Source organism: Dendrobates tinctorius, unplaced genomic scaffold (assembly GCF_039654945.1).
Source record: "Dendrobates tinctorius isolate UK_male_01 unplaced genomic scaffold, ASM3965494v1 ptg000120l, whole genome shotgun sequence".
Lineage (NCBI taxonomy): Eukaryota > Metazoa > Chordata > Amphibia > Anura > Dendrobatidae > Dendrobates > Dendrobates tinctorius.
In genome coordinates, this window is record NW_027361788.1 from 20,024,900 (window position 1) to 20,052,874 (window position 27,975).

At 44.7% G+C, this 27,975-nt stretch overlaps 1 protein-coding gene across 1 annotated transcript in view; it reads left to right on the top strand.

Moving 5' to 3' along the window:
• The first annotated feature begins 637 nt into the window (after window positions 1-637).
• The window catches only part of TTC16 (tetratricopeptide repeat domain 16), a 30,293-nt gene continuing 2,955 nt past the window's right edge, over window positions 638-27,975 (top strand). The window contains exons 1-11 of the mRNA XM_073590841.1: window positions 638-747; window positions 1,252-1,303; window positions 1,382-1,557; window positions 2,521-2,611; window positions 2,802-2,945; window positions 4,046-4,146; window positions 5,133-5,262; window positions 25,410-25,624; window positions 26,165-26,427; window positions 27,091-27,232; window positions 27,305-27,470. Coding sequence (XP_073446942.1) covers window positions 1,259-1,303; window positions 1,382-1,557; window positions 2,521-2,611; window positions 2,802-2,945; window positions 4,046-4,146; window positions 5,133-5,262; window positions 25,410-25,624; window positions 26,165-26,427; window positions 27,091-27,232; window positions 27,305-27,470 — 1,473 coding nt within the window. The 5' untranslated portion in view covers window positions 638-747; window positions 1,252-1,258. The remainder of the gene's footprint in view (window positions 748-1,251; window positions 1,304-1,381; window positions 1,558-2,520; window positions 2,612-2,801; window positions 2,946-4,045; window positions 4,147-5,132; window positions 5,263-25,409; window positions 25,625-26,164; window positions 26,428-27,090; window positions 27,233-27,304; window positions 27,471-27,975) is intronic.

Genomic DNA, 27,975 nt, shown 5'->3' on the forward strand with positions numbered 1-27,975 from the left:
ATCAGTTTAGGATCTTCATTACGTTTGTCTGTTCTGCAAAACAATGTCCAGGAAAAAGTTGTGTGAACAGAACCTAAGATTTATATTACATAACTACTACAACAAAACAATAAGGCTATGTGCACACGGTGCAGTTTCTGCTGCGTTGTACAGTACCATTCTTTGCAATGGTCAAACCAAAAACGCTGTGCACATGCTGCGGATTTTTCCGCAGGTTACAATCCGCAGCATGTCAATTCTTTGTGCGGAATCTGCTGCGGTTTCACACCTTATCCATTGTGAGGTGTGAAACCACAGGGCTAAACCGCAGGCTAATCCGCAGGTAAACCACAGGACTTTTGACCTGGGGATTTACCTGCGGATTTTTACAAATCCGCAGGGAGAAATCTGCAGCTCTCCAAACTATGTGTGCACATAGCCTTATAATAATAACAAAATAAATAAATAAGGTAAAGCAAATAAACACCAATTTATTGTGTCCCAATGTGTTAAACTGCATCAGATATGAACACGGTCCTACAGATGCAGGCAGAACAATGCAGTGAAATGACGCTCAGGTCCATCACAATGAAGGGCCTTTTCCCAACCCACCAAGCTCAGGATCCTGAGCTCCTCCCGCAGCTGTTGCCTAGTCACCAAGAAGTTGTAAACTCCACGGTAAAGTGACCAAGTGAGCTGCAATGTTTTTCCAGTACAAAGACTAAGTTTCTATGTGATTTCTTGGAAGGACAGTTATAACGCTTTGAGGTAGGGGAGACGAGGATCTATTTTTTTTGTGACGCGTTTTAGGTTTCAGGGGTTTTGCCAGATTTTTAGATTTTACAGTTGCATAATTTTTGGGTCGATTGCTGTTGGAAGAGGTCTTCCCCTCATCAGACGTATTATAGCTGGATTTGTGGTGTGAAATACTTATCTGCTATAACTAAATGCGAAGATTAGTCTATTTGATGCAGTGTGGCATCATTACTGGATAAACTCCTTTCTTTAGTCTCTATTTTACTTTTCCATACCTCCTCTCTTCCTATTTTTGTCCTTTTTAATTCTTGTGAATTTCAATGTAATCCTTGCTGACACTCATGGAGATTCTTCTTCTTTTTCTATATTATACTTGACACCTTTCTGATTGTCTTATTATTTGTAATTTGTTAATTTGTTTTCTCGTTATTCAAATCTGTGAAAAACTTTAATAAAAATTACAGTTAAAATAATAAATAAAATAATAAATTCCTTATAAATATTTTTTTTTCGTAGAGCCTTCATGGAAGAGATGATGTCAGAGATGGATAATCCAGTCCTGGAAGGGGTAAGGATGGGCGACGCTGCCATTGTGTCTTTCTGGCATTTCTGCTCAGATGATGGAATTTCTGATATTTTCCATCAGGCGACATCGGATCTATTCCCCACCGCTGTGAGCAAAGAAAAACTTGAAGAATCTCGGAATAAATCCATAAAGAAGATTTTTGGCTCCAGTAGAGTGTTTTTAGATGTTCACAATGAGAGCAATCAGCGCACCAAGTCTACATATGAAGATATTGTGCACGAGAAGATGACGGAGCAGTAAGTCTTCTCCACGTTCTTGTCGAGCTTCTTCCTCGGACATATAATATCCAGGCAGTCGCAAAACAGACCCACAGAGTTTCACTGATCCATGCACCAGTTAGTTTGAAAAACAGATTCATGTATCCAATCCTATTCTTATCCATTTTTTAGATCAGACTCAATCAATAAAGGGGATGTTCACTACTGAGGCAACCTCTTGTCAATCTCAATGTTCCCCCATAGTAAATTGATAACACCTATGCTCTTCTTCAGTTCCGGTGCTGTTCCGGCGATGTCAGCACTGGCTTTCCCAGGGATCGTGTGACACTGGTATGTCATGCCATCCCTGCAGCCAGTCATTTCTGGTTTTGCTCTGCTACAGCTGTAATTGACATTTGGAGGAAGTAAGAGTGCAGCCGCCGCTCTCATCTCCTCCTGATCCCTGATTTGGGCGAAGGAGAGTGAATCCAGTTCTGATTGGCCAAAGGGATGTCACGCGAGGAGAGCCACTGCCGAAACTGCTGGAATGGCACCAGAGGTTAATATAGTTGTCATTATTTTACTGCGGGGATCTGTGAGACACAGGTGGAACACGGAAGACAGACTTTGTACTTCAGAGTTCCATCCAAGTTTCATCCGTATTTAACTAGTCCATTGTTAAGAGTCAATGGATAAAAAATTTCAGACACATTTCATCCGTATTTAACTAGTCCATTGTTAAGAGTCAATGGATAAAAAAATTCAGACAGTCTATTGATGAGAAAAAAAGGGTGCAACTATGATGGCACCTGAGAAATAAATCACTTCGTTATTTTTGGAAAGTAAGACTTACTCGGGTGTCTGAATGCAGCCTTACAAGCAATATATCATAAGGGATATGCCATAATGAAGTTGGATTACGGCTTCGCACGATGGTTGCGCATCACTCATTTTCTTCTTTCCACCATTGGATACATGCATATATAATTTTTGTTCCTACAGCTATGAGCGTGGTCTGAGGTGCTTGGCCCAAAAGGAATGGGAAAGAGCCATAACTGCGTTTTCAAAGGCCATTTACCTGTGTCCAGAAAAGGTATGATCAGTCAATCATAGTAGAGAATTCTATAATTATTGCCACTTTATAAACTATTATGTCTGATTTTAGCAATAAGAATCTACATGGTCTGCCAGCAGTTCTAATGGCAGTGGATTTTACTATATTTAGCAGTTTCTTCCATTTCTTTTAATTAATGATTGTCTTGTATTTTTAAATGATACCATAGGTAGAGCTGTACGCTAAGAGAGCAGAAGCGTTCCTCCAGATCTGTGACTTCCAGTCTGCAGAGCTCAACTTGAAGAAGGCTTGTTCCATAGCGTCCCCACAGAAAGAGCATGTAGAACTGCTGGCCCTCACATATTCTCTCCAGGTAACTCTGGGCTATAATGTCTGGTTAGTCATAAGTTCGAGAGAACGTGGGTGGAGAACTTGTGAGCGTGGAGAACTCGAGAGTATCGAGAACTTGTGAGTGGTGAACCTTTGAGTGCGGAGAGCTCATGAGTGTAGAGAACTCTTGAGCGGGGAGAAATCATGGACGCTGAGAACCCGTGAGTATGGAGAACGCGTGAGTGTGCAGAACGCGTGAGCATGGAGAACTTGTGAGCGGGCAGAACTCATGAGTGGGCAGAACGTGTGAGCGTGGAGAACTCGTGAGTGTGAAGAACTCGTGAGCGTGGAAAACCCGTGAACGCAGAGAACTCATGAGTGTGGAGATACCTGAAGCTGGGTTCCCATTACATCTGTGTCACCATTATCACTACATGGGAAATCCCCAAAAAATTCCAACTATGCCCTTGACTTAAAGGAGGCAAAGGACTCGAAATTTGTAACTGCAGACACTAACCTTCTTTCCATATTATAGCAGACTGCACTATTATGGATGGGTAAATACATTTGGATGGAAATTTCCAAAAAGGAAGTTACATATTTTGGACTCTGTTTGCTTAATTGAAGTCAACAGCTCCATCCTGGGCAAGTCTTACGTTTTTCACCAATTCAGACAGAGTCATGAATGGTAGAGACACAGATGTGATGTAAACACTATGTAAAATTATGTAAATGCATCTAGAGCAGAGCGTCAGAGGTTGTGCAGCCTTCAGAAGTTTGCGCCACATATTCAGTGTGTAAGCTATTAAAGGGATTGTCGTGTTGAAATTTGATCAGTGCATAGTTCTGTAGACTTATATAAAAAGAACAAAAAAATAAATTGACCTTTTATTGGCTCCAGCAGAGCTTCTACACCAATGCTCCAATTTTTGTTTTTTGGCTGCAGGGTTGACGTCAAGTCTACAGTTCTCGTACCCACTGCAGTCAATCACTAGTCTCAGTAGCTCATGCAGTCCACATCTTTAGCGCTGCTGAGCCCAGTGATTAGTTGCAGCAAGACTGTAACAATAGATAATAACCTATCCATGGTTTCAATTTAATTGAATGTGGTTTCTGGTCCTAAACTACTGTTCACATGTGCAGGGACAGCGATTACTTGAGCAGAACTGTCACATGGATGCCCTGGAGGCCTTTACCTGCGCTGCAGAGGTGCAGCCTCAAAACAGACAATATCACATGCACAGGTGAGAGGACTCACACCAAAAAAATATGTCAAAGGATATATTCACATGTGACAGATGAGTGTTCTCATTCACATACTGAGTTGGGTCTTTTGAATGAGAGCAGTATTCCCCCTCGACTACATCTTAGGCATCTAATTCAGCCAACCAGTACCCTGCTACTGATGAGGGGCAAAAGTCCTGAAACACTGCTGTCAACAGATACTCTCTGGTTTGGTTGACATGCACTACCTTACATACTTGTTTTTCCCATGAAGCATTGGAGGGAAGAAATGTCATGAATAAACTTATTACCCCTGTGGCTCCTGAGGCCGAATGTTATACACTGGAGGCGATGGGCCGAATGTTATCCAACGAGAAAGAGCTGCCGGATATTATACACCGGGAAATGAGGGTGCCGGATGTTATACACCAGGGAGCGACAGGGTCGGATGTTATACACTGGGGCGAGGAACCGGATGTTATACTCCGGGAGTGAGGGGGCTGTATGCTATACACCAAGGGCTGGATGTTAGATACTTGGGTGAGGAGCCGGATATTATACACCAGGGAGAAAGGGGACCAGATGTTATACACTGGGGGCGTGGGGGCTGGATGTTATACACCGTGGGGGGGGCTAGGAGGATGGATGTTATACACTGGGGACGAGTAGCCAGATGTTATACACCGGGAGTGGGGGAACCACCATGTTATACACTGGGGGGAGATGGGTCGGATGGTATTCACCTGGGTCATTTCTGTATGCCAAAACCTGAATTCCATTATTAAGACATGTGTCCCAATACTTTTGCCCATATAGTGTAAGTCTCCATACTAAATTGGGTCTCTTGAATGAGAGACGGTATCCTCCATTTTTTTTGTAAATCTTGTTCTGTGAATTAAACCTTACTATGCTTTCAGACTAAGTTACCAGTCTGATCCCTGAAAGCTGGTCTATAAATCATCTTTGCAGGATATTGCTCACCATCACTGTGCTGGTTTTCTGACAGTATTCATTGTCTGGCCGCATTGGGAAGATACGCAGAATGCATCTATCTGTTGAATAAACAGCTGGAAGAAGAAGGAGGCGATCCTGACATGTACGCAGCACGTGCCAGGCTGTACAATCAGCTCAACCAGGTAACTATAAGGTCTTATTTTCAGTTTTACAAAAGTTGAGTTTTCTCTAAATATTCTGACACTTTTTCTCAAGTCTTATATTAATAACCAACTCATGTAATTCAGGCAGCAGTGGAAACTGGAAATGCAAACAGGAAGGAGGCAGATTTACATAAATTAAAATTACTGCAAAACTCTGCCACATGTGGACATACTCCAATGTGGACCCTAAATCATGCCCGCTATCCCTCCAGTTTTTTGGCCTCATGCACATTGCAAAGTTGAGTCTATGGAGTATCGGAGCCTGTAAGCTGACACATTAACACATTCCTTGGCTACAGTTCTGTATTATGGAGCCAGAGTCAATCCTTCTGTTGTGTGGTGTCTCTGCATGGCACGATACCTCTTTACTTTTGTATAGGATGGACCACGCCATAATTTTTCTCTTCTGAATTCAAGGCACACAAGCAGGTTCGTATTTACCACTCTAGGCCCGATACCTAGGGCGGCGGGTTGCAGGGGGGCGGCGCCTGGATCTAGATTTGAAGAAAACATTTTTTTTAAAACCCTCCCCTTCCCGAGACTAGATAAGAAAACCGGAATCTTTGCAAAAAGGTGGGTGGGACAACATCCCTGTATTCATTTGTCTTAGGGTTTTGAAGACACTGATTCAAATTAACCTCCATGTGTGCAGGCACTTCCGGAGTTCAGTGTAGCTACAATCAGCTCCCTGACCTGATCTTTGGCGGCGTGCACACACTCCTGAGCAGTGCACTACTGAGCAGGCACAAGGATTCTCAAACAAAGCGTCATCATAAAGGAAGCATGAAAAAAAAGAAAAGCAGTTAGATAGTGTAGTGAGGGAAGCATAGGGAATTTATAATGCAAATATATTAGAAAATAGTTTGTATTGTGGCACTAAATAGGTAGGGATTTAGAATGCAAATTGTTTTGCCTTCTGACCAACCCTTTAAGTTACAATTTAAATGTTTACTGGTGCTACTGGCTACAACTAATCACTGTGAAAGTTTTATTTTCCTCTGATTGAGGTCTGGTCCAGGGTCGTGATGCCCCCACGTGGTCTGAGGAGCACATTCCTTAATTAATGTAATAAGACATAAATCTATGTAAGTTCATTCCTGCTCTGAATGTGCCAAATGGCATCATAAGTTTGTATCATACTCTTCTATCTCTTTGAGATGTGAAATTACCTTTCACTACCAGCAATTTCATGTTTTATTGTCAGAGGACAATAAATCTTTCAGACTCCTTATCTATGAAACCCTCCAATATTTACTACCATAGCTGTTTTCTCCCCATCCCACATTGATAGTTCTGCTACAGTCACTTGTCTTATTTACTGCATTATCCTTGTGTCGTGTTGTGCATAAATATGTGACTCTTCAGATTTTGTGTTATACTGATGCCTGTTGAAAAGACTTGAGTAGTCTGAAATGTTTGCTATATATTACCATGTTTTCAGTTAGCCATTAAAAGCTATCAACTACTGAGAACTCTCAAATTTTATTTTTTTTATCTACTGGCTAGCATGGTTCAAAGATATACTTTTCCTGATAACAACAACTGCCAATCATCTCCTTACCATTGTTAAGGACATACTGGGAGTTGCAGTTTCATGCGATAAAAGTGTATAAGCTGAGTGCTAACCTGACAGTGCAAGTGATCACTGTACTAACCTTGGTGATGTGTTCATGTACTTACAGTAGTTCTGGTGCTGTATTTCTGTAGTGACGATTGTTCTGGTGATGTAGTCATTTGCTGACTGTGGTTCTGGTGATGTATTTATGTGCTGATAATGGTTCTTGTAATGTAGTAGTGTACTGATCGGAGTTCTGGTGATTTATCAATGTAGATGTTGTAATCTTAAATTTATTAGACATGATACTTTATCATTATAGGTTCAGCGTGCTGGACTAATATTACAGCCGTATGAATTAGGACGTATTTGTCAGTGAAACAAGTGCTTGACTAATGCCCCCATACTTTATGGTAGACAAACTGTAGGGAAATAAAAGCGCACAAGACCACTGGGTGATAACCTTTTAGCTGCAAAAGAAAGTAAAAGGAAGGTGCTCACCTAAGCAGGTTTTGTGCATGCACAACTCCTGAAAATATCAGCAGCTGCTGCAACGTGGCTGGGTGATGATCTCCTCTAGGATAGTTGACTAATTTTGACTATAAGGCCGGGGTCACACTAACCGACGCAAAATACGGTCAGTATTTTACATGCGTAATACGGATGAATGTCCCCTAAATAGTGCTCCGTATGTCATCCGTAATCAAGGTGTGGTCGCGTATTTTGCGCATCTAAGTATCCGTATGTAATCCGTATGGTGAGATTTTCTCGCCGCCTTGCAAAGTGGACATATAATGGAGCCCTATGACAGTTTTAATAAAGAAATGAAAGAATAGATATAGACACATAGAATGCATATATATATGTATATTTATATATATATATGTATTCTATGTGTCTATATGTATTATTTCGTTTCTTTATTAAACCTGTCAGTGTGAGTTTACTGTATAGCGCACTGAATTGCCGGCTTTTCTAAAAGACACCGGGTGCATATTTCTCGCAAGTCACATGTGTGGTCCGTGTGTAATCCGTATTTTTTGCGCACCCATAGACTTGCATTGGCGTATTACGGGCGTAGTACGCTGACAATCGCAGCATGCTGCGATTGGCACGGAGCGTAGAATACGGATGAGAAATATACAGCTGTTGGGAGGGACCCCATAGAGAATCATTGGTCCGTGTCTAATGCTTGCTTTTAGCGCCTCTCACTCGGCCGTATTCCTCGCCAGTGTGACCCCGGCCTAACACAATATCAGGTTGCACTGATGTAATAAATAATCTATAGGACCAAGATGAGTTGAACGGTTTTTATCTCCACAACGTGTTTCAGCACTGAACTACCGTCTTTCTCAAATTGCATCCATGGTTTTTTTTCACTTGAATAAGATTTTTGTACCACACACTGTAGACAACTGTCTGATCATTCATCCGGCAGCTATCTCACCCAGCTCTGCTATAAACAGGACCGCTCACATTGCCGAGCGCTTCTGTGTTCTCTATAAGGCCAGGATCAGACTTGCGAGAAACTTGGACGAGTCTCGCACGTCAATACCCGGTACTGCCACCGGCACTCTGATCGGAGCGTTCAGCTACATGTATTTCTATGCAGCTGAAAGCTCCGATCCGAGTGCCGGCGGCAGTACCGGGTATTGACGTGCAAGACTCGTCTGAGTTTCTCGCAAGTCTGACCCGGGCCTAAGGGTAAGTTCACACTGCTGCTTTTTTTTCTGCAGCAAAACCTGATTTCTTGGCTGGAAAGAAGCTGCGGCAAACGCAGGTTTAGGTGCATTTTTTGGTGTGGATTTGCTGCGGATTTGGTTCGGTTTTGGTGCAGTTTTTGTGTCTTTTTGTCCATGCTAATGTCCATGGCTTTTCTGCAGAAAAAAACACTGCAAAGGAGGGTGACTTTGGGCTCCTCAGATGGCAGTTGTGTGAGCGCTCAGCTCCTGTGACTTCACCCATTGAAGCGACTCATAACCCGGCAAAAAGGCATTTTTCTCTTAGTTTTATTGGTAATTTTATTCCCCTTAACTAATGGGATCATTTTGATACCAAAAACATGAAATTCGGTTCAGCAATACTCGAGATATGTCCCTCTGAGGGGAATGGTGCAGCTGCCTGAGGTGATTTTCTCATTTATGACAAACTGCGTGCTGTGGAAGTGTGTACCTTCCAGTGAATGCAGACTTCTGGGCTGATTAAGATATCCCCGGTTATCGCCGGTGCCCTGCCTATATTGTAGCGACTAAAGGTACTGTCACACTAAGAGATATCGCTAGCAATATCGCTATAACTTGTGACGTTATAGCGATATTGCTAGCGACATCGCTGTGTCTGATACTTACCAGCGACCGGCTCCCCCGCTGGTTATCGCTGATCGCGCGAGAACGTTCAGGACCGTTTCTCGTCGTCAGCTTCCTGCGGCGCTTCCTGCTGTGAGGACGCGCTACGCGCGGAGCCGGGCGGGAGGACGCAGGATCGCCTAGTGTGACAGGTAAGTAGCGACCCCCGTCCCCGGCGATGTCGCTGGTGAGATCTGCCTGTGTGGCAGCTCACTAACGACCACTTAGCGATGTACCAGCGATCCTGACCGCGTCATATCGCTGGCACATCGCTAAGTGTGACAGTACCTTAAGAACGGGCTCGCTGGCTGCTGTGAGTAAAGACGCAACTGTGAGGAGAGCGGAGGGAAGCTGAGGTGGGAGGTGCCATAGCGATCAGCTGTGTAACTGAACCCACATTGTCACAGAGCAGGCACCTTTTTTTTTTTCTCAGAGAAGTGACAGGTCGGTGCACCGAGACTTGGTGAGTTAATAACGGAACTCCTCCATCACTGCAGCAGTAACCATTGAAGCGGTGAAGAGCTGAGTGAGACGGAGGGAGGAGCTGCTGCGTATAATCAAGGGGCTGAAGAAGCTTTTATCAGCGCTGACACCATCTTTCCCCGCCTTCATCCAGAGACACAGCATCAGAGGATACCTGACAGGATACAACGAGCAACAGATTGGCTAACAGGAAACTGGTGTTATATGGCGAATTAACCAATATATTAGAACGTGACTATTGGATCTCTGAAATATAAAAGCAGGTCCTTAAAGGAATAAAGACACCGGGCAATATTGCTATTTTTCTCTCTTATTTGGAGACACTGAATTCTGCTTGCCTGCTGCGACTTAAGCCCCCGTTACACACTGCGATATCGCTAGCAATATCGCTGTAAAGTCACCGATTTTGTGACGTTGCAGCGATATTACTAGCGATATCGCTGCATGTGATACTTACCTCCGACCGGCTCCCCCGCTGGTTATCGCTGATCGCGCGAGAAGCTCCTGGACCGTTTCTCATCGTCAGCTTCCTGCGGCGCTTCCTGCTGTGACGACGAGCGACGCGTGGAGCCGGGCGGGAGGACGCAGGATCGCCTCGTCTGACAGGTAAGTAGCGATCCCCATCCCCAGCGATGTCGCTGGTGAGATCTGCCTGTGTGGCAGCTCACTAGCGACCACCTAGCGATGCACCAGCGATCCTGACCGCGTCATATCGCTAGTCGGGATCGCTGGTGCATCGCTAGGTGTAACGGTACCCTTAAAGAGGACTGGTGTATTCATAGCAGGGAAGCTATTAAGACATAAAGAGATCCTGGAATCTGGATAATTCAACACAGGACATACTATTCTGAAGGAACAACAGATATTAATGTAACTTAATATACAAACAAAGTTTGGAGGTTGAGTATGGATAATTGTTTTCACTTGCAGGGTTGGAGTGTGCTATTACTATAATACGATATGGGGGTTAAAGTAATTTAAAGTGCTCTTGCATGGTGAGCCGGTGATTCATACTAAGCTCATTTTATAACAGTTGTGATAAAATAATTCTAGTTTAATGCTCTCAGAGTTAATCTCTGGAAGATAAGAGTTTGGTATTCACTTGGTATTTATTGGAATACCTGTAAATAAGAGTACATCTTTGTGCTAATTTGTTAAGTAAGGGTTCTTGATTTAATTTGCAGATCTGAGTTTCATATAAGTCAAAGCTTATATACCTGACTTTATAGCTAACATTCTGTATAACAGCTTAGAAACGTCATATTAAGATATACTATGACAACAGGAGGTGCTAGATCCAAAACCAATAATAAAACAAGAGAACACCACTCCAGTAAGACCAAAAATTCAAAACACAAAGAAATCCCAATACAATCAACTACGAAACCAAATGAGGATTTTTCGAACTTACTAAGTCCTCCAAGGTCTCAGCCATTCCCTGAGAGAGAGGACCCGATTATCAAACCGACCAAAACTTCCTCGATACCCATTTTTAATAAAACTTCAAAAAATGGAAGCGATTTAAATCATATAGTGTCAAAATCTTACCATCAAAGTACTACTAATAGAGGAAGTGATAATATCGAACCACATATTTATACAGTGGAAAGCAACACATTTCAAACACTACTAAAAGGAAAGGTTCTGACAGCAGAGCACCTGATAAAAACTCCTTGAATGACAATTCCGATAGCTTATTGGACGAGTTTTCCCCTAACATGAGTCCAAATAAACAATATCTTAAAAAAATACGACCAGAGCTCACGAGTCCACCATTTGCTCCATTCCCTAAGATGAATTTTGAGGATTTCATTTCCTCAGATAGATAAGTAACAGAAGGTTTTATGGCCAGGCTATGCAAATCTTCCTTCCAGATGGGTTTTGAGGCACAAAGCAAAACACTCCAGGAGATACAGGGTTCTTTTTCTCAGAGATGTGAAGTTAATGAAAAAAGAATCTCAGAGGTGGAAACAAAAACCAACTCCCTTTTGGAGGAAAACTCTGTCCTTAAACAAGAAATTCATTCTCTGAAGGTCAAACTCACAGATTTAGAGGATAGGAACAGACGCAATAATTTAAAAATAAGGGGGGTCTCTGAAAACATAGTGCAGTCTGATCTCTTTAGTTACGTTAAAAGTTCTCTAGTTACGTTAAAAACTTGTTTAAGAACGCTATCCTAAAATTGTCGGATCTAGACCTCACTATCGACAGGATCCATAGACTCCCTAGACCAAAGAATATCACTCCAGACAAACCAAGAGACATTATATTACACATGCACTTCTTTGACACAAAACAAAAAATACTGAATTATATCAGAGAGAGAGGTACTTTCCCAGACTCGTATACAAACTTAAAAATTTTTGCTGACCTTTCCAAAGCGACGATGGAAGCTAGGAGGGATTTTCGAGAGGTGACCACAAAATTAAGATCTATAGGAGTATTATACACATGGGGATTCCCCACAAAAATTCTGGTGTGGCACAGGGGAAAGACTACCCCATTATATACTCCTGAAGAAGGGATACATTTTATTTCTTCTCTTCAGAGGTCCCACAGTAATAAAGAAAATGGCTGAGCTTTAAATTTCTGATGATCTCGCTTCAATTTGATTACTAAGTTATAGTGGTTATCACTTTGTTCAACAGTTAGAAAGATGGATGTGACGCGGGTCATGCCCATTTTCTTTGCCCCCAGGGGAATTCACTAATTTGTAATTGTTCTGTTTCATTTCTTTTTTTTAGTGATAAGTTTACTTGTCGCCTCATTGGAGGACACAAAAACATGGGTGTTATGCTGCTGTCCACTAGGAGGCGACACTATGCATAATCTGAAAAAGATTAACTTTGGCTCCTCCTCTGCAGTATACACCCCTGGACGGCGTCAGCCTTCTCCAGTTTTTGCTTAGTGTCGCATAGGAAGCACACCTAAAGATTTTTTTTTTTCCGTTTTTTTCCTGACGGATTACAGATGAAAAAAAGTGGGTCTCCTGCGAGACCCCCGGCATGGCTCCTTCCTCGGCCCCTATTATATGGTGCCCGGTTGAAGTTGAGGTGGCTATTCCCCATGTCGCTCCTTCCCCAGTCCCTCAGGTACTGGTTCGAAGTCGAGATCCCCCTCCTTCCCCAACCTCTTTGGGGTCTGGGTTGAGGTCGAGACGAGGATGAAGACCCCTGATGGTGACAAACGCACCCTCCTTAATCCCCCTCTGGGGGCATTAAGTTGAGACACCACAGGTACGGTCGATATAAGGCAGCATTCTGCAGCTTAAACAGCCGGGGACCCCAGCCTCGCTGCGGGCTCCTGTTGGGGCCGGGGAACAGTGCAGACAGACATGACACAACAGAGACAGGGCTCCCTGCTCCCCTGTCTCTGCGGCAGCACCTGCTCCATAGCGCCTCTGGGGGACCCCCCATACGGACACTGCTATCGCTGCTGGCCCCAACGCTACTCTGTCTCTCAATGCGGGGGGGTCTGGTTCAGATCCGACCCCCTCCTGGGCATCAGGCTTCTAATTTAGACAGCGGCTTCGGCCTAGCTGAAGCCGCCGCCTTCTCCCCGCCCCCGGCCCGCCCCCGGATGACGATTATGACACTCTATAGTGTCATAGAAGGGGTGGATCGAGGCAGAAAGGGCGTGTTTTTACTTAGCCCTGCGCGCCCTTTTCAGTTCTCCGCCCCCTTCTTCTCCTCCTCAGCGTCCCGGTGGCCATCTTTGCTGCAAGCCATCTCGGAACAGGACGCCCACAGCAACGTTAGCAGTCTCCGGGGGGCACAGGACTGTGATTTGTCAGCGCTGGACCTAGGGGCACACTGGTGGGGTAAGATCACACCTGGGTTCTCTTTACTCAGCTGTGAATCCAAATCACCTATAAGGCTCTCCTATAGGCGCCTCTGCGCAGCCACCCCTGTAGGGTCCCTGATAGCCAGCCTCTGTGCACTATGCCGGGCTCGAGAAAGAGAACCAGGCAGGACTGTTTTTATGCATTCTGCACAGCCTGCAAAACCACTCTCCCCAGTGGTAGCATGTACCCGCACTGCAGGGATTGCATCCAAAACACTGGGTCAGAACCCCAGGAAGCCCCTACCAATGCTTCAGCGTCAGCTACCACACCGGAATGGGCTGCTCAGATGTCGCAGTTTATGTCACAGTCCATAGATAATCTAACCTCCACACTGCTGCAGGCTCTGCAGGGGCATGTCTCGGCTCATAGCACACGGTCATCTCCCTCCAGGGAGAGACACCGTGATTCCAGGTCACCTAGACCGTCCCCTACCAGAGACAGACAACGCAGATCCCCACAGCGATCTCCGACCACAGCAGACCTCCACTCCACTTTGTCCACCAGGGAACGCCTTAGTGACACGCAGGATTCGGAAGGCATCTGTGACTCCGACTCAGACAACGAAACGGAGAAGTCTGCGGTACCTTGTCCCCCTAGCACTACAGTGCTAGTTGAGGACATAGTCTCTGCTATCCACTGGGTGCTGGAAATTTCTGATCCAACCCCGGAAGCCCCAGAACACAAAATTTGCTTTGAAAGTGTCCTGAAACCACCTAAGGTCTTCCCTAATCACCCGGAGTCTCAGACGATACTTACTAAGCAGTTCTCGCAGCCTGAGAAGAAATTTGCCAATCGCAAATATTTGGAAGCAAGGTACCCCTTCCAAGAGAAGGACACCAAGGGGTGGACAGACCCACCCGAAGTGGACCCCCCAGTCTCTAGGCTAGCAAGCACAGACCCTACTCTCACTGCCAGATAGCTTAACCCTCAGGGACGCAGCAGACCGGCAAGTAGAACGCATGGCCCGTTCAGTTTTCGAAGCGGCAGGAGCCTCCCTGGCCCCGCGTTTGCTTCAGTTTGGGCGGCCAAGGCCATTCTGGCTTGGGCCAAAGCATTGCAAGAGGGTCTTCAAGCTTCAAATCCCGGGCTTTCGGACCAAGCGGTTCAAATAGCAGTTGTAGCAGATTACATGCTTCATGCAGCCCTGGACTCTGCAAGAGGTGTAGCGGGGATAGCAGCAAACGCCATCACGATCCGGCGTATCCTCTGGCTGCGGGAATGGAAAACGGATGCGGCCTCAAAAAAGTCCCTCACGCATCTCCCGTACCTTAATGGACGACTTTTTGGTGAAAAGTTGGACACAATGATATCCAACGCCACTGGGAGTAAGAGTACCTCTCTGCCTCAGCTGAAACCTAGACGCACGTTCAAACGGCGTAACCAAACACGATTCCGATCCTTTCGGAATTCTTCGGGCTTGTCCATCTCGCGACCAGCACAAAATCGTAACCGCTCTCCACGCAGGGACAACCCACGGGCGGTGCAGAGGCCGGACAGGACCTGGCAGTCAAAAGCAGGCCAAGCGAAACCCAAGGGAGGAAAACCTCAGAACTCCGCTTCATCATGACTCACGAACTCCGGAAGACACACCACCAGTAGGCGGGCGACTTCTACTCTTTCAGCAAGTCTGGCTGCCTATTACAGAAGACAGGTGGGTCAGGGAAATAGTGTCTTCCGGATACAAGATAGGGTTCACTTCCAGTCCACCGAACCGATTCTTCCTCTCTGTTCCACCAAAACCGCCAGACAAGGCTCGTGCCTTCCACCAAGCGGTCTCCTCTCTCTTTCAAGCAGGAGTCGTAGTACCGGTTCCCGTGAACGAAAGCTTCCGAGGGTTCTACTCCAATCTATTCATAGTCCCCAAGAAAGGAGGCAGCGTCGGGCCCATACTAGACCTAAAACAGCTCAACAAATATGCACGGGTCTGTCATTTTCGCATGGAGTCCCTTCGGTCCATCATTGCGTCCATGGAGCAGGGAGAATATCTCGCCTCCTCAAGACGCATACATGCACATACCAATTGCTTCTGCCCATCAACGGTTTCTCAGGTTCGCGATCAACCAGGACCACTACCAGTTCGTGGCTCTCCCGTTCGGGCTTGCCACGGCTCCAAGAGCGTTTACCAAGGTCATGGCAGCTACCATGGACTTTCTACACTCCAGAGGCATTGTAGTCGTTCCATACCTGGACGACCTTCTCATCAAGTCTTCCACCTTCAAAGACTGCGAGGACAGTGTCTCAATCACAATCGATACTCTGAGTCGCCTGGGCTGGTTAGTCAACCTACAAAAGTCATCGACTATCCCGAGTCAGGCCCTGACCTTCCTGGAGATGCTAGTCAACACTTCCAGGGGTCTGATGCTCCTACCCAGGGACAAGACACTGGCTCTCCATCTGGGAGTTCGCATACTCCTCCGCAATCCTCCTCGATCCCTCCGGTTTGCCATGAGAGTCCTCGGCAGGATGGCAGCGGCAATGGAGGCGGTACCATTTGCCCAGTTTCACCTCAGGCCTCTTCAACTTGCCATCCTCAAGTCTTGGGACAGGAATCACTTCTCCCTCGACAGGGAATTCCGGTTGACATCGTCAACCAGGAGGTCCCTACACTGGTGGCTCAAGCCAACTTCGCTTGCAAGAGGAAAATCTTTTCTCTCAGGTCACTGGAAGGTCCTGACCACTGATGCAAGCCTGACAGGTTGGGGTGCGGTGCACCTACATCACAGGGCACAAGGCAAGTGGTCACCAGCGGAAATGACTTTGCCCATCAATATTCTGGAAATTCGGGCCATCTTCCTGGCACTGGGAGCCTTTCATCATTTGCTGGCAGCCTCTCACATAAGGATACAGTCGGACAATGCCACGGCGGTGCAATATGTGAACCACCAAGGCGGGACCCGCAGTGCCCAGGTGATGAGAGAAGTGGCACATGTCCTCCACTGGGCGGAAGAGACAAGGTCGGTACTCTCAGCGGTCCACATTCCGGGTGTGGACAACTGGGAAGCCGACTTCCTCAGCTGACAAGGAATGGACGCGGGGGAGTGGTCGCTCCATCCCAAAATTTTTCACCAGATCTGCCATCGCTGGGGGACCCCGGACGTGGACCTAATGGCATCCCATTTCAATGCCAAGGTCTCTAATTTCATGGCCAGGACCCGCGACCCACGGTCGCTCGGAACGGATGCCCTGGTGCAGGACTGGACCCAGTTCCAGCTTCTGTACATTTTTCCACCCATCCCCCTGATCTCCAGAGTCGTGAGGAAGATCAAACAAGAGGGAGTTCCAACCATCCTGATCGCGCCGGACTGGCCCAGACGTACATGGTACGCCGACGTCGTGCAACTTACAGCAGACGCCCCCTGGCGTCTCCCCAACCGTCACGACCTTCTGTCACAAGGTCTGTTCTACCATCTGAACTCAGGGGCTCTCAATTTGACGGCGTGGCCCTTGAAACCTGGGTTCTAACCCAAAAAGGCTCTCACCAGACGTCATCACAACCATGATCAGAGCAAGAAAGCCAGCCTCCGCCATGATTTATTATCGTACCTGGAGAGCTTTCTTTACCTGGTGCAAATCCCGTGGACAGGTCCCACTCCCTTATTCCCTCCTGAAGGTGCTGGGTTTTCTTCAATCGGGCCTGGATGCTGAGCTATCCCTAGGCTCGCTTAAGAGCCAGATGTCAGCGCTTTCAGTGCTTTTCCAAAGGCGTATTGCTAACAAGCCGCAAGTAAGGACTTTTCTCCAGGGAGTTTCCCGATTGGTTCCCCCCTACAAACGCCCACTGGAAACGTGGGATCTCAACCTGGTCCTGACAGCATTACAGGCACCACCTTTCGAACCCCTTAAGGAAGTCCCACTCCGCATCCTGTCACAGAAAGTGGTTTTTCTGGTGGCAATCACCTCGCTGCGCAGGGTGTCTGAATTGTCAGCACTCTCCTGCAGATGGCCTTTCCTAGCTTTTCACCAGGACAAGGTGGTTCTCCATACAGTACCATCCTTCCTTCCGAAGGTTGTGTCCACCTTCCACCTCAATGAAGGAATTTCACTGCCATCCCTTTGCCCGGTTCCGGTTCATAGAGTGGAGAAGGCTCTGCATACGCTTGACCTCGTTAGGGCATTGCGTATATACGTGTCTAGGACTGCACCCTTCCGGAAGTCTGATTCTCTTTTCCTTCTTCCGGAGGTCGTTCGCAAGGGTCTGCCAGCTTCCAAAGCTACCCTTGTCAGGTGGATCAAGTCTACCATACAAGAGGCTTACCGACTTAACAATTCTCCTCTTTCGGCCGGTATCACGGCACACTCTACGCGGGCAGTAGGGGCCTCCTGGGCCATTCAGCACCAGGCTTCGGCACAACAAGTGTGTAAGGCGGCCCCTTGGACTAGCCTACACACGTTTACGAAACACTACAGTGTTCATATCCAGTCCTCAGCGGATGCGAGCCTGGGTAGACGGGTCCTGCAGGCGGCAGTGCCCCAAGTTTAGGGACCTGCTAGCACAATATTTGCCCATTGCTTCCCACCCAGGGACTGCTTTGGGACGTCCCATGGTTCTGTGTCCCCCAATGAGGCGACAGAGTAAATGAGATTTTTGTGTACTCACCGTAAAATCTCTTTCTCTTAGCCTCTAATTGGGGGACACAGCTCCCACCCTGTTGCCCTTACGGGCCGTTGTTTACTGTTGAGTTCTCATATTGTTCTTTGAGCTCGTACATAGTTGCCTTCTTACAGGCATGGTTATGTTGTTTCTGTTACGTTCCTCCTAATGCTTTTGCACAAAACTGGAGAAGGCTGACGCCGTCCAGGGGTGTATACTGCAGAGGAGGAGCCAAAGTTAATCTTTTTCAGATTATGCATAGTGTCGCCTCCTAGTGGACAGCAGCATAACACCCATGGTTCTGTGTCCCCCAATTAGAGGCTAAGAGAAAGAGATTTTACGGTGAGTACACAAAAATCTCCTTTTTTTTTTTTACTCTCATCTTTAGTTGCTATTGTGTAATCAGGAGAGCCTAGAGTAGTCCATATGAAATTAAAAGTTCTCTCATATAATGTTAAAGGTCTAAATAGCCCATACAAAAGATTTATCACCTGGAAGGAAATTAAAAATTACCAGGCTGTTATCACTTGCTTGCAAGAAGTAAGATTTGCAAGAGATAATCATCCAATATTTCAAAATAAGAACTATCCCATATTTTCAAGTCACTGCGAGAAAACAAGAGGGCTGGGGTTATCACCTTAGTTAACAATAGTGTCCCATTCCAATTGATAAATGAAGTAATAGACCCTTTAGGAAGGTTCCACATCCTCATAGCCAACTTAAGTTCTAAGGTGTGCACAATTGTCAATGTCTATGAACCAAATAAGAGACAAATCCGCTTTTTCAACAAACTAATAAAAAAGGTCTATGACGTCAGGAGAGGAGATCTAATAATGGCAGGGGACTTTAATGTGGTACCAGATGCCCTCTTGAACTCCTCCTCCTTGGCACGTCGACAGACACAGTCCCTTAACAATTGGATCAATAAAAATGAATTGTTCGACGTATTCCGTTGTCTTAATGCGTCTTCCAGGGAATTTACATTTTACTCTACTGTCCATAAATCATTCTGGAGAATTGACTTGTTTCTGACCAATATATTTTCGTTATCCAAATTTACAAAAATTGATATATTATTAGATAAATCCTTTTCAGACCATTCCCCAATTATAGGTGAATTTATGCTCGGACCCTCACTCAATAATACTTTTTTTATGGAAATCGAATCCAACCCTCTTTAAAATTCCAGAATATAAGGAAATCATAGAAAAGACAATAGTCAATTATTTCGAAGAAAACTCATCAGAGGACATAAACCCGTTTGTCCTATGGTGCGCTCATAAGGCGGATTTGAGGGGATGCATGATCCAACTTTCATCTAGGCTTAAAAAGAAAAACAGGGAATTGATTTCCTCCTTACAGTCTCAATTAAAAATAAAAGAGGATTTACAGAAAAACTTAACCCCCTCCCCAGAAAGCCACCGGGAGATTCTAGTTTTAAGGCAGAAACTCAAGGCAGCCATTCTTGCCGAGTATGACGCCATAATAAGAACCTCAAAATTCAACTATTATTCAGCAACCAACAAACCAACTAAACATATGATGGATAGATTGAAACAAGATCGCATAAGGAAAAAGATTCTTAAAATTAAAACACCCTCTGGGGTCATAAAAACCCACCCAGCAGAAATTGCAAATGTCTTCGCAGACTTTTTGTATAAACTCTATAATCTAAAACAGGACCCTTCAACCCCTACTCCAGATTCGGAATCCATAAATTCCTTCCTATCTGACCTTAAGCTCCCACAGTTGGAGCCCCCTGATTTGGTACTCTTGAATCAGCCATTCACAATAGAAGAAATTACAAATGTCATCATCAAACTCAAATCTCAAAAATCCCCAGGGCCGGAAGGATTCACAAATGACTAGTTCAAGACTTTCTCTAACATTATCTCCCTTCAATTAAAATTGCTGTATGATCACGCTTCCTCAACTGGATCCTTCCCCAGAGAAATGCTACAAGCTAATATAATTATGATACCCAAAGGTAAAGGGGAATCAGACATGGTTCAAAACTATAGGCCTATATCCTTAATCAACGGGGATATCAAAATTTACTCCAAAATCTTAGTTGATCGAATGAAAAATCTTCTTCCCTCACTCATTAAAAATGACCAAATCGAATTTATTACTGGAAGGCAGGCCTCAGATGGCACAAGAAGGATAGTAAATATATTAAACATAGTAAAATCCCTGAATACCCCCTCACTTTTTGTAACATTAGACGCGGAAAAGGCCTTTGACAGAATTAATTGGAATTACCTAAAAGCAACACTATTTAAATTCGGATTCAATGATAAATTTATATCTTCTATTTTTGCACTATACTCAGACCCAAATGCTAAAGTTTATACTAATAATCATCTCTCTAAATTGTTCCCCATAACCATTGGTACAAGACAGGGGTACCCTTTATGACCTTTGCTCTTTGCCCTAGCAATGGAGCCATTCTCGAAAATTTCTTATTTTAAAATTAACCCCCAGAAATCTAAAATCCTGCATTTTTGCTTAAACCAAGACTTAGCCCAAGAAATTAAACAGCAAACTGACTATTTATGGGAAGACAAAGAGATAACATATTTGGGAATCACACTAACAAATAAATTCCACTTATTAATTCCTACGAATGTAGACAATCTGATTAAAACTATATCCAAAGATTTTGCCCGCTTTAAACTTGTCCCTACTAGGTAAGATCCTGGTGGTGAAATCCATTATTTTGCCTAAAGTTCTATACTTATTTCGAACTCTGCCACTGGTGAGTCATTCTTCCTTCTTAACAAAGATTCAAAATCTAATAAAATCCTTTACCTGGAATAACAGAAAGGCGAGGGTAGCTAATGATGTTCTATACAAAATGAAAAGCAAGGGAGGCATAGCTTTGCCAAATGTCCTGGCCTATTACCAGGCTTCCATGATCAGGCGTTGAAGGAGCTATTTAGGGCGGGCTAAATTAACCCTTCACGGTTGATCCAGTGATTTCCAAATTAATTCACAGGGCGTTGCTAGCAACTGGGAATGACCACACGGAGACGGGGGTCTCTGTACGGGAGGATCCAGGCAGACCACTAGTCCCCTTTATTTTAGTCACTTCTTTTATAATCTTTTGCCTAATTATGCACAGTTCTCAGCTACCAATAACATCATTGTAATACATTCACTTTATAAGCCAATAGTATTGCAAGAAAACCGTAATATGTCCCTCGTTACGTGACGTAGAGAATAGAACAATAGCACATTCTTTTAGGGTCTCATATCTCATATCTTGTACAAGCTAGAACAGTCTACTTTCATAACAGCTGCGAACTTTCACCTAATTACAAAATTTATCTTGTAAACAACAAAATGGCATCGCAAGCACAAAAATGGAGTCTGAAGAACAAGATATCCCGTACATCTGAATACTGTACTTCACAATCCCCCCTAGATAAATTTTGTTAACACATATGCAGCATCAGAGGTGCTATCCCAAGCCATAAGCTCGAGGGGTACTGGTCTTCACATGACTGATGCCGTGTTATCAGTCATGGCTGTCGCAGCGCACCCATCCCCCCTGTATACTACAATTTATGAATAACAATTTTTGATGACGGTGGTGGAGATCTTTTGTAGGTAGCCATGTGCTTGGCTTCAACATCTTCATCAAGTAGCCTTTTGAGATCGGTGCAGAGAAGAGCAGGGGCAACGACACCTTTGGTATCATCATTAGCTGTCTTAGTGCAGAATTTCCTAATACATACAGAAATACACCAAAGAACAAGTTTTAGTATCACATATACAACAAGGATACAGGTAGCAATGTGTAACAAGCTTTGTAAGATCCCAGCTATCCTGCCACCAATTCCCTTAAACCAATTGGCGGGATTGAGAAAGGAGAAGGTGTCTGACCACCAACTGTCCTTATTACGATCATTGTCTTTATCGTATTGATCTCTGAGTCTTTGAATATTTTCTAACTTTAACTTCTACCAATAATAAAATGGAAAATGCGAAAAACCAAAACATTATGCCCCTTCATTTGCTATTGGCTTGTTTGGTGATGAGGAGAACTTGATAGGGACCGTCATAAAAGGGTTCTAGTCCGTGCTTCCTGACATGCCTCTTCACGACTACCAAATCTCCAGGCTTCAGGTCATAACAGGTGTCGGTTTCTGCTGAATCTGAAAAAGAAAAGGAAACTAGAGCATGGATGTTAGTAAAAAATTTTGCTAAGCTGAATAACACATTGAACAGCACGGTTAGTTTCTTCTGATAAATGCTGAGGCTGGAAATTTACAACTGGGGGCCTAGCACCAAACAATATCTCATATGGGGACAGGCCATATTTTGCAATGGGGGTAGTACGGATATGGTATAGTACAATGGGTAGGAGCTCTGGCCATGGAGCCGTTGTCTCCTGCATCATTTTGGTCAATTGTTCCCACAGTGTGCCGTTCAGCCTCTCAACTTCCCCACTGGATTGTGGGTGGTACGGAGTATGGAGGGCTACAGTGGATCCAAGCATTGTCAGAACTTCTTGGTACACATGAGAAGAAAAGGCCGGACCTTGATCACTTTCAACAACTCCTGGAACCCCATATCTGCATATGACTTCCATCACCAGTTTCTTCGCTGTGGTTTTTGCAGTCATGTTGGTAACAGGGAATGCTTCCGGCCAACTGGAGAACATGTCAACAACAACCAAACAGTATTCATACCTTCCAGACTTAGGTAACGTGATATGGTCCACCTGGAGCCCTTGGAAAGGATAGTCGGGCTTAGCAAGATACTTCAGGGGTACACATTGAAGTTGACCGTGATTGCAAGTCTGACAGATATTACAGGGACGGTTGAGCGCTGTCAAAACTGTGGAAATTCCTGGGGCCCAGTAGAATTTTTGCACCAGTGCGAGGGCCTGATTCTTTCCTCGATATATAGGCCCATGTGGCCATATGGCAATAGCAGGGTACATCCGCTTAGGGAGACACACAAGTTGGTCCTTTTTCCAGAGACCATTATCCATACGTGGCCCATCAGTCTTCCATTGCTTCACCTCTTCCTTTGGAGACATTCTCTGCATCGTCATTAAGCAGTCTCGCAGGGTCCTACAGAAAACTTCAGTCTGTCGTAGATCAACAGGTTCTTGTAGGGTCAATGCTTCTTGTAACTGTTTACGCTGAGAGCGTGTGGTCACCTGTTATGAATGAGTCACCGAGGAGGAAAAAACAAAAAACAAGCTAAGCCCAGAAAACCGGAGAGGTTGGTAACTAGCGGATTGCAGACCCCTGATCCAATCCACAACAACTAGCAGTAGGCGTGGAGCGTGCCTACGTGGTCCTAGACGCCTCGTCACGGCCGGAGAACTAAATAAGCCTAAAGAAAGAAAGGGAAAATCTAAACTGCCCCAGAGCAGACCCCAAAGCAATAGACAGCCCCCAACATGTATTGTCGGTGAAACAAGATGAAAACACAGACACAGGTAGAAAGATAGGCTGAGCAAACGATGGGGCCCTCGCTAGCTAGAAAGGACAGGAAAGAAAAGCTGCTGTCTGCAATCACGCAAAAAACCCTGCCAAAAAGAATGTCCAACACGTCTGATAGAAAAAGGCCCTGAAGTCGCTAGACTTCAAATTACTATATCAGCACTCAGGTATATTCTGAAGACAGAGCAAAAGAGATCAACTGATCAGAGACAAAATGGGGATTCAGCCCAGTCCCAGCCAGGGCTGGCAAAACACAAAAACTAAGTAAACCAGACAAAAACTCATATGAACAATAGCAGAGAAAACTTAGCTTTAGGAAGGCAGGAACCAAACTGGAAACCAGAAGCCACAGTCAGGAAAAATCACCAGCAAGAAACTAGGGAGTCGGCTGCCTTAAATCCAATCAGAAACTCCTGATGTCCAATCGCAGTCCTCTACCTCAGGTGGCCGGTCTCTGCCATTTAGATCAGCTTCAATACCTCCCTTCATCAACAGATGGAGTCCAGCTGGTACTGTAAAAAGCAGCTGAAAATTAGCATAAAAAAACGCAGCAAAAACGCCCAGTGTGAACATACTCTAACTGAGCTGCTGCTAGATATCTCTGGAGGCTTATCATTTAGAGAATAAAATGATCTTCAGTCCTTAATCAGACAGCTGGATCCTTATCTCCCTGACATCATCAGTCAGGGGATTGCATACATATTAGTCTCTGGACCGAACCTGTCGATATTGGCGGATTCGGACAACTTTAGCCTAATGTGTATGGGAGGGCTTATAGAGGTTTTAAATTCATAGTTTTTCACTACTAATTTAACCCCCTTTAATTTGTCGTAACATGTTTCTAATACACTTCTATTACCTGCCCTGCTCCTGTAAGCTCATCCCTATGTGAGTGAAAATCCTTCTGTTTTGATTCTGGCTCTGCTACTTCCGATCTGGGGACCTGAATCAGACGAACAATGCAGAGAACATCACTGGTGGGTGTACTCTCCTCTCTGCCTGAATGCTGCGTTGAAGTGCTGTCCATTCAGCTGACAAGCCGTGCGATGTGCTGATCATTGGAAAGTATATCACAGGGCTTGTCTGCTGAAAGCACGGCACTTCAAAGCAGCATTCAGCCAGAGGCAGTCTGCACCACACAAGACCAAGCTAACGTCAGGGGCTTCACTCTCTTCTGCCTAACTCTTAGCATTAGTTATACAGTGCTCCTGAAGGAATCTCAAGACTGATGAATGTCAACTTTATGGACTGAAATGTCTCATATTATGTGGATTGCTATCACAAATAAAAATCATCCTTTTTGAATCACAAACGAGTGTCAAGTTGATAATTACTAGGATCCTACTTGAGCATCAACCTACCGGAAGTGCCATGGTGGGTCATACAAATTTCTTTACGGTAGGTTATCATGATCAGATCGGTGACCTGGCTCCTCCACTGATCAGCTGTTAGTAGGTCCCATGGTTGCCGGAAAGTATACACTGAACGGAGCCATAATAGCACTGCGCCATATACTAAGTAGTGGCTGTTATTGGGTACTGCAGCTCAGCTCTCGTTCACGTCAGTATGGGTACTTGGTTTTGGACCGGATCCAATATTAATGATCTAGCATAAGGATAGGTCATGAATAATGTAGATTTGGACAGTTCCTTTAAGCAAAACAATAAAAATGAGAGCCCAGTGACCTCAAATTCTATTTTTTTGGAGGGGTGAATAAACAGCGAGGATAAGATTAATTATCCTTGCAGGTTTGACGCAATCTTGTCAACAACACCACATTGTGGTCGCAACGCGTGAATGTGACCCTAATTCCCTGTGAATAATATAATTTCTCTATGACCTCCAGGCCACATTGTGCTATCAGGATGTGCATACGGCTCTATCACTGGACCCAAAGCATCGGGAAGCACTCAGCTTAAGGGAGAAAATGATGGCAAAAGCAGAAGAGGCTAAAGATAAAGCTGTGAACTTGGCTGTTCAGGGGCAACTACAGGAGGCCTTAAAGAAAATCTGTTTTGCTATAGAGAATAACCGATTATCAGCGGAATATCACATATTCAGGTATTACCATTATACGACCACTGTTATCCCTTCCTTAAAAATGCACGTATTGCCAGTGATCACCCTACGAACAAGCAAAACAGTAATTGAATCTTTCATTCCAGCATTCATATCATTGTTCTCGGCAGCACATAGTCCAGTGTAAACAGGTAATGTGTTGCCGATAGGATCATAAAATATAATTCTTATTAACGATTGTTCTGTGTGCATATAATTCTAGTTGGCTTGTATATTTTGATCGTGGGCAATTACTTATAATTTTTTTTTACTGATGAGAGGGGAGAGGCTCCTGCTGCAGCCAGTTATCTGATGGCCACATATAGGACAGTGAGGAAGTGGAGGAAAGGGCATGGCCGATCTACTGAGATACAGAGATTTCTTTATTTGTTTTGTTTTTTTTTTTTTCTTCAAAAAATGGAAAGGAAAAAATGCATTTTTTGCAGTGTTTTTTTTCCCCCCATTATTTTAAATGGTTGTAGTGCGTAACAAATACGCACAGGAGAAAAAAAAACAGTAAATAATAAACTTTTCATCTTTCAGAGGGACGGTGTACAAAAAGTTGAAGGATTTCAGCCCCGCAGTGGATGATTTCGTATGTGCATTGCAGCATTGCCATACAGAGGACGGTTTTGCTGGGAAAGGCAAGCGGTTGTATGCCGAGGCTGAAAACCAGCTTCTTCTCACCTACAATGACTTCGCTGTGCACTGCTACATGAAGGGCTTCTACCAGGAGGGGGTGCTGTTACTGAACCAAGCACTGAGGGGGCAGAGGAGCAAAAAAGAGCTTTATATGAACAGGGGAGGTGAGTGACCCCTACCCGTCAGGACAATAAATTACTAAATACCATGTGTAGCTGGTGCAAGCTACGTTACATCTGCACTGAAAAATGGAGGCGTTAACCCTTTTATACTGAGCAGAAAACCTGGTGGCCCTGATACATTACAGTCAACCACGTGTTATATAAGGCTCATACATTTATTACTTATCGTGTGCATGGTCGATAACATTAAGCCTGCGGTCACACTTTGCAATTTTTGAAACGTATAATTTTACTGCAGTTTTCCGAAATCATGGCAGAAAAATGCTGCGGTGAAAAAAAATACAAAAACTGTCCGGATATACTGATTAGACTAGTTGCAAGGCCTAGTCTACCATTAGTTTTGATTGGGGAAAGGTTTCTTCTACCTTGTCCTTCATGTGCTGCGACATGATGAATTGGGCAAGCAATCTGGATTAGTTCATTGGCTAAGCCAGCCCCCTTCTCTGTCCGAGGTGTGATGCGGCTTAGCTGAAGAGCTGATCCAGATGGACAACCACCTTCATCATGTGCCGACACAAAGAGGTGGAAGATGCTCTTCTGTGTCAAAACCATTGCAGAAGTGGAGATGACTGGACACCAAGATGAGCACTGAAATTTTGACAGATCTATGTTCTGCTTTGACACTTTTTTTTCTCTCAAAATTAGATTGTTTCTTCCAGTTGGGGGAATTGGTCTTTGCCCTGGCAGATTACCAGCAGGCATTTGACCTGGATGAAGAAGATTGGGGTAGTAGGATTCGAGTTGCTAAACTCCTAGATGCGCTAGGACTGCAGGCTCAGGAACATAGGTGAGATGGGGTGCACGACGCAAACACCATAGACATTGACTAGTTTCTAAACTTTATGATCACCCCTCACAGGCAATACCAGCAAGCTGAGCGCCACTTCTCAGAGGCTATCAGGATACATCCTCTACTTCCCCAACTGTATCTGCACAGAGCCATGCTCCGGCGCTCACTGCACAACATCATAGGTGCACGAGAGGATGCGCTCATCTCCATCCTACTCAACCCAAAAAGTCAGGAGGTAAGAGAGCCCTGGCCAAACACCAAAGAAATATACTGTTGGGAAATGCTCATTGACGCATTTGGGGGTCGGAATGAATACAAGATACTTTATCCTTCCTGAAGAAGGGTCAGACCCTGAAACACGTGTTTTTCACAGTTTCTGCACCAGCGCATTTCCTTATAAACAGCAGCACAGCTGACTTTGGTTCTTGGTCTTCTTCACACCGTTAATGCATTCCAGCTTTAGGCTTAACCTATGTGGTACGGACTTTGGCCATAGCAAAGATCAGTATGCTACAGTTACATCGTCGCAAAATGCTAGTAAACAGGGGGGTCATATTGTGACCCGTAAAATACCATGTAAGTTATAAAAAATTGGATTTTCTGCAACATACCTTGGGGGTCCCAATGCGACCTCATACAATTGTATGCTCTAAGTAAGCCAGCAGCAGTGGTCAATTGTGCAGTGATGGCTTTGATTTACAAAATTGGCGACTTGTAATCTCACGTTAATCTCCTGCCGA